We start from the raw sequence: 7,286 nt of genomic DNA, 5'->3' as shown, positions 1-7,286 counted from the left end.
ACCGGGCCAGTGTCAGTCTCAGGGAAAATATAAGAAAGGAAATACAACCCCCGAGTGGTTGGGGGTAAACTCACAAATACAGTAATGTGATCTGAATGTCCAGATACAACATGGTGTCAACTGTTCAAAATAGAAGGAAACACTTTTTGCCTCTGCCCATCCTCGCGCTGTGACTGAATACACACAAACGCTTCTTCACTCAGGTCTGATAGTATTGCTTGACAGAGCACATTTTCCGAATGGACACAGCATGCAGATAAGGTCACAGCATTTCTGCTCACACAATAAGAAATATAACAGAATATTACATATTTGATTTGATCCATGTCCTGAACATATACCACAAACGTACAGTATATCACCAGCAGGAGAAGCAGCAGCAGCAGCAATACAATCTAACCTGTCAAAAACATACCAGAGCAGTTTAGGTCTGATTCTCATGAGGTTTTGTTGCTTTAACAGAGGCATCTGGTGTCTGGATATATAAGAGAGAAGCTCAAGTCAAGCAAAATCCTTTGTAAAGTCAACCCATCTGTGCCTTTGTCAACTAGTTTGGCATCATTGAAGATGGTGTCTGTTGGCAGAACTGACAGTAATATGGAGAACGCCTGTCAATTGATAAACTAAATACAAATCAAACTCAAGTCAAAGTCAACACTACACAAATGAATATATGTGCTGGCAATAATGTGGGTTCTCAGGGTCACTGCATGCTGTTGATGTGATGTCTGACGTCCATGTAGCATAAAAGAAAGGATGTAAGTGTTTGTTCATCGCTTTCATCGTCTTGTATTCTTATTATTATGCCTTTATATGTCTGTGCAGTTTATAAGTTTCTTTGTTTCATTTACATTTTCAAATAAACCTTCAGATAAAAGCAGGCAAAGTTTTGGAGCTAAAGGAGGATCTTTAAATTACATGGAGCAGCATTTCAGAGTATTGTGTGTCTACTGTCATGAAATGAATTTAAATTAGCCAACAATTTTTAACCAACTGTGGCATATACTGAGTTCTATTCAAAGAAAGATTGAGGGACCCCACAATTCTTTAAAGGTCCAGTGTGTCAAATTTAAGTGGACTTATGTTCATTTGGCAGAAAGTGAAGATAACACTTTACTTCGTTGTTTACATTTGCGTACTGTGCGTACAGAAGCAATACAATTAGTTTAGTTTAAAATTGCTGCAATAAACAAAGTTGCTTAACCCCAGAACACTATCACTCAAATTCAAAACACCATCACTAACGCCGGGTGATTTTTACCCGAGATAATAAATAGACCCAATAAAAAGTACTTGTCATCAAAATATATCAAAACATGACAATACATGACAAAATTGAGTAGTGTTCTTTTATTTTAAACTGTGTCATGTCTAACAAAATGAAAGAAAAGCATCACGAGGGGACTATATAAAAATGCTCCAAAATTACTGGAAAATTAGGAATTTGGGAACAAAAAAACTAAAAAAAAAAATATATATATATATATATAATGAAGATGAATACTTGGTTTTCATGAAAATCACATAAACTTATTTGCAATGGTGTTCTAGGGTTAAGGTTTCCTGTAACTGGCTTTACTGGAACCTAATAGTCACAGGAAACACCCAACTGTGGCCTGTGGGTCAATATAATGATGACAAACACAGTTCACTGACGGATCTGAAAATTCTATTTCAAACCGCAGCACAGTAGAAAATGGGTTTGCGTCTCAATGAGCAACACCTGAGTAAAGTGACAGGTGACACAAATAACCCAGCATGACCCAGGGCCAGTGTCATTCTCAGGCAAAATATAAGAAAAGAAAGGAAATACAACCCCCTAGTGGTTGGGTGTAAACTCACAGAGACATGGGCTCCTACACAGGTCACTGAGGTCAGCATAAAGTTGTTTTTTTTAATTTTGTGAAAACAAAAATGCTGCTGCTGTTTGTTTCTTTCTGCTGAATGTGAGCCTGTGAACAAACCGACTTTTGCCATCCACTACTTGTTTTAGCCACTTATCTGTTTGAAGCTCCTATAATCACCTCTTTGTTCTGGCACTGGTGAGCTGGGCTTGGCAGGCAGCAGCTGGCAGCATGTCTGCTTCTCTCTCCATAGCACCGTTTGTAGGATGCAGCAGCTGGGAAGAAAACCTCGCTCTCATCCAACACTTCTCCTTAATCACTTATTTCAAGGACGCTCTTGCAGTTTCCCCGCCTTTAAACAAGAGCAAAGAGAAAATATCTCAAGAATAAAGTTTTTAGTTTAAGCCTTGCTGGATAGACATTAAATAATACTTAAATATTAACTGTAAGGATGTTATTAGCAATGATATAAACACCCTCATACCCCAATTACTTAGTGGGCAGATTGATTTGACTATTGCTATGAGAGACACTGCAGTTTGATTTAAAGGTGCCATATGTAAGAATGTGGCCAAAAACTGTTACTATATTCAAATTCAAAATACCGAGGTCTTTTAGGTTTCGTTTTCTGACGTAACTGGCAACCCGTGGTTGCTCGGCAGCTGAGACTCTACTGACTGCAATGATTGGTAGACAGCAGTAGGTGGCGCCACATGCCAAAACATGATTTCAAAACATAAAACATGATTTACAGTCTGCAAAATATTTTTTTTTAATGCAAATATTTTGTCTGTACTGTTGTTGTTGTTGTTGGTGAGTTCAGTTTGTTATATGAACATTATTCCTGAGTCTCTGTGACATATTAGGAGGATTTTACGGCCAGTTTCTTTAGATTTATTACATAATGCACCTTTAAATTAACACATTTATTCAAAATTCAACTTTTCTTCAAAGATTTCTTAAACGTTATGTTTTTTCTTTCAGTAAAATGATGTTGTTGCGATGGAACAAAATAAAATAAATGTCAGTGCCTGTCCTTGTTAGCAGACAAAGCAGAAGGACATTAACACCGTTTGTTAATCAACACACATGCACTCTGTGATTAGACTGTGAAAACTGATTACTAACCAAGTTTCACAGACAATGTTGAATTCATTTGAAAGAGAGCCAGACAGAGACCTTCTTGACAGCTTGATAAAGGTTCACAACATCACTGTAACAGAGAGTGTCTTTTTTTTTCCACGTTTGGTATAGACATGCGACTATTTTATTTAATTAAGCTGACAGGGATTGTTTAAGACGCAAGACCACCAAAGAAGCAAATAGATGATCTTTTCAACACAGATGTCCACAGGAAAGACCTCTCAATCACACATGACAAGACACACACCCTCTTTCCTGGATTTAAACTGCTCCCTTCAATACGCCTGTAAAAAAAAAAAAAAAAAAACGATTTGTGAGGGTTCTTTTGTCCCCAATGCAATCACTGTGATGGACCAACTGCAGTCAGTGTAAATATGAGTGTGTAAGATATTATGGGTATGGGTATGAATTAGGGCTGAATGATTTTGAATTAATATTTAATTATGATTATTTCGACTGAAATTGCGGGTGCGATTATGATTCGAATGGTAATCTTTCCATAATTATTCTCATTTTCATTTGAAAAACATGTTTTAAATGATTATTCAACTCAACTCAAGGTTTATTTATAGAGCACATTTTAAAAACAACCGGGGTTGACTAAAGTCACAATACCACAATAAGAGCAATAAAAATAGGAAGCCTAAAAAACATTTTTAAAAAAAACTGTGATTATTGTGTGATATATGCGCAGATCTGTGAAATGTGTTTTCTTCAGTCTGTAGAATAGGATGTGTATACAGTTAGTCAGGAGAATATTTCATCTAAAATGGTGCTTTGACAAAGATTTTGCCTTTAAGAAATATTGTGCGTCATGAGATTTGAAAATTGCAGTTTTGCAATTTTGATAAAATGTCCATTAATTGTTCAGCCCTAGCATTAATACACCTTTTATCTTGTTTTTTTTTTTTGTATTTATTGAGTGCATTTAGATGCACACCAAATAAACCGATTACTGGCAATAATCGGGTAACTGGAATAAACCGTTTAAGATGTATGTATACATGTCTCTCCAAGAAATCAGATTATTGACAGAAATCAGTTTTTAGTGTGCATGTAAACACACTCACTGTTGCTAATCGTGCATGTTTCTGTCTGATGGTGAAACTAAAGAAAATGTATCTGTTCTACCCGGACAATAAAGTATAATTCTATTGAATTCTCCTCTTGTTCTCATTATTATTATTATTATTATTATTATTATTTGCTCAGCAGAGCGAATGATCAATTATTCATCTTCATGTAATGTGCAGTGTAAACCTTGGATTATACAAGTATGCTCACATATGTATGTGTATAGAAGTGAAGAGGCTCATAGGTAAGAGGGTTTTTTTTTTTTTTTTTTTTTTTGTCTCTTCCAGCCATGTGTTGACACAGCACCATGCCAGCTTTGTCCCTGCTCACTCTGTGTCTGTTAATTTGGCTCGCTGCTTTTTTGGCGCTAACGGTCTCTACGCGGCCCGTGATTGGTGCGTTTGGACCAATGAATGCAAACATCTCGGGTTACGCTGGAGGTCAGACCGTTCTTTTTGCGCGAAGGTGCAGATGTTGTTGAGAAGCGCGCGCGCGTGTGTGTGCGCAGAGACAAGGAGCAGAGCGGGCTGCAGAGGTCGGAAGCACTTGACGGTGAGGACAATGGTTTTATGTAAATGTTTATCCAGGCTTTCAGAGTGACATGTTTGCTGCTCGTGCTCCTCTGTTTCCAGCTTTACAAACTCTCCTCTCAGCATCTCTGAAGTGAGATGTAGAAGTTTAAGTGACTTTGTTGTTGTGGCCGATCTTGAAAAACAGAAATAAGGCTGAGGAAACCGATCGAAATCACCCATTATATTGTTTTTATAACACATTTAATGTACACTGTAAGTTAGTGCGCACGACTGTGACTAAATTATAATTTTTTTGTTAGTATTGTGTGATTATTATTGTGTGTTTTTGCATGTTTTGTTTTGAAATTTGAGGGCTTTATTACACTGCATCATTTGCTTCCTTTTATCATCGTTATCCTTGATGCTTTAGTTGTTGTTGTTGTTTGGGGTTGTGTGTTTGTTTGTTGTTGTGCAGCACTAGTAGTGTTGCCCCCTCCCCCATCCTGCCCTGCACAGATGCAAACTGTGGGCACCATACAGTTAACTCATTTTTCAGTCTGAGGCTCTGAAGAACCTGATTTGCCTCACATGCCATGTCATGTTATGACTGATAACTGAACAAATCATGGAATACTATTGTATAATGTGTAGGTATACAGCACTCCAGATGGGAAAAATCTGATTTATTCTGAGTTGGTATGTTATCTCTCATCAAATAAAGTAAAAAAAAATAAATAAATATTGCATCTGTTGCTTTTAAGACTGAGACTATCCACGTAGAGCATTTGTAATTTAGTTAGTGGTTTGTGTGAGTGTAATTAGCCCATGTTTAAAGGAGGAGGAGGAGAAGGATAACTAGTCCAGAAAGCAAAAAACACATATAGACATTGTTGTTTTGTGCAGACTCGCCACAGAACTAACCGTCCTTACATTACATTTCCTGTTTTTCAAACTGTTTATAGTTGATGAAGTTATCGCGTCTTTGTGCTTGGTTTGATTCTGTAAAGTCAAAACATGACAGATAATTAGCAAAACTTGTCAAAACAAGTGCTGGTGCTGTCCTCGTCTAAAAAGTATGTGCTAAAAATTTATGTTTTTTTTCCCTGTTTGTTTCCTCACTTTTTTCCCTGCAGCGTTGGTAAAGCAAACATCTCTTTTCAAATGGCAAGCTTTGAAGGTAGGTGTAAATTATTCAAGTATTCTTTGATTTAAAACAGAACAGATATGCTGTCGTGTCTTTGAAACCATACGCAAAGGCTCAAATAACAGAGATTATTGTTCTATTCTGGCCTCCGACAAAGTGAGAGAACAACTCGACTGGCTTTAATTTTCCAAACGGGCTGTGATTCTTGGCAGAGGCTCTTTAGGATGGTTGTCAAATGCTGATGTGGTTAATATAAGTCTGTCCAGAAGACATTAATTAAACAAGCTCCTGGTTTCGTCAACATTTATACTTTACAGAAATCCAGGTGAAGGAGCTGAGCAAGCGTACTTCAGGCCATGCGTTTGAGGTCATCCTGAGTCCCTCAACCCCAGATGCCAAGGGGGAATTTCCACTGTCCCCTCTTAAAAAGAAGTCAACATCACTGGATGAGATCAAGAAGAAACTGGACGCTGCGGAAGAAAGACGCAAGGTATCTGTGCACATAACAGCGATTGCTAACAAACATGAGAAAACGATGACCAGTATGAATATATAAAAGTCTAGTGCGGGGGGGGGGGGGGGTTAGTGTACAGGCTCTTTTCAATTAACAACAGATGTCATTATTGCGCAGAGCCACGAGGCTGAGGTGCTGAAACAGTTGGCCGAGAAACGGGAGCATGAGAAGGAAGTCATCCTGAAGGCCATGGAGGAAAACTGCAACTTTAGCAAGATGGCGCAGGAGAAACTGAACCAGAAGCTGGAGGCAAACAAGGAGAATCGCTCTGCACGGATGGCAGCTCTCAACGAGAAGTTCAAGGAGAAGGTGTGGGATCCTATTGTTTTACTAACATTCTGCACCAAAACAAACATGCAACAAGAGATTAATGATCCTTTTCTCTCAAACACTAACAGGAAAAAAAGATCGAGGAAGTGAGGAAGAACAAAGAGGCGATGAAAGGGAGAGAATGACCTGGACAACAGTCTTTACATCTCCAAAGAAAAGTTCTATTTTTTTAACTTACTTTTTTTATGCTATTCTTTGTTGTACTAGTTCTGCTTATGCACTTAGGTTTTGTGTGAACGTAGTCTGGCTCTTCTTTACGAGTAGATTTCCCTTTGGCCAAAGTTGTAGTTATAAAGTTCACACTTTGTGTCTTTGCAATCAACCTGTTAACTGGTCATTTGATCGAGCTGTGCGTTTGAATATACTATGGTTCTACAAATAAAGCGTGTCTCCAAAAATTGCATTTGTGTCCTGGAGAGTTCAATATGCGTTTACACTTTAAAATGGATTCTGAATGAAATGCTACATTTATTGAACACGTGATCAATGGGATTGAAAAGCCAACACAAAGTCACCGTGTGGCTCATCCATCCATGTGGCTGCTACACAAATGTGCTTCATATAGGATTAAAAGAAAACAGATTAATAGTTAAGAACTTGATCAAAAGTTATAACATTACTCTAAAATTATAAACCAAATATAAGAGTGTTCCATTGATTAGGGACAAGTAGGAACAAGTAGTGCGGTAAAGAAGTAGGAAAATGTAACCCATATTCGTTAAAGT

General features: G+C 37.8%; 1 protein-coding gene across 1 annotated transcript; it reads left to right on the top strand.

Moving 5' to 3' along the window:
- The first annotated feature begins 4,537 nt into the window (after positions 1-4,537).
- Positions 4,538-6,948, top strand: stmn1b (stathmin 1b). The gene is made up of 5 exons (XM_083885815.1): positions 4,538-4,613; positions 5,707-5,750; positions 6,035-6,207; positions 6,349-6,540; positions 6,630-6,948. Exons 2-5 carry the CDS (start codon positions 5,735-5,737, stop codon positions 6,684-6,686), a joined length of 438 nt encoding a protein of 145 aa, XP_083741941.1. The 5' UTR covers positions 4,538-4,613; positions 5,707-5,734; the 3' UTR covers positions 6,687-6,948.
- The last annotated feature ends 338 nt before the right edge of the window (positions 6,949-7,286 follow it).

The sequence above is a fragment of the Microchirus variegatus genome (assembly GCF_963457635.1).
Source record: "Microchirus variegatus genome assembly, chromosome: 1".
Taxonomy (NCBI): domain Eukaryota; kingdom Metazoa; phylum Chordata; class Actinopteri; order Pleuronectiformes; family Soleidae; genus Microchirus; species Microchirus variegatus.
Note: the sequence above shows the minus strand (reverse complement) of the source record. Positions and strands in the feature narration are given on the sequence as shown.

Coding starts and splice junctions, on each gene's coding strand:
- stmn1b (XM_083885815.1), top strand. Junction 6,208..6,348: donor CTGCGGAAGAAAGACGCAAG/GTATCTGTGCAC, acceptor ATTATTGCGCAG/AGCCACGAGGCTGAGGTGCT. Junction 6,541..6,629: donor ACGAGAAGTTCAAGGAGAAG/GTGTGGGATCCT, acceptor AAACACTAACAG/GAAAAAAAGATCGAGGAAGT.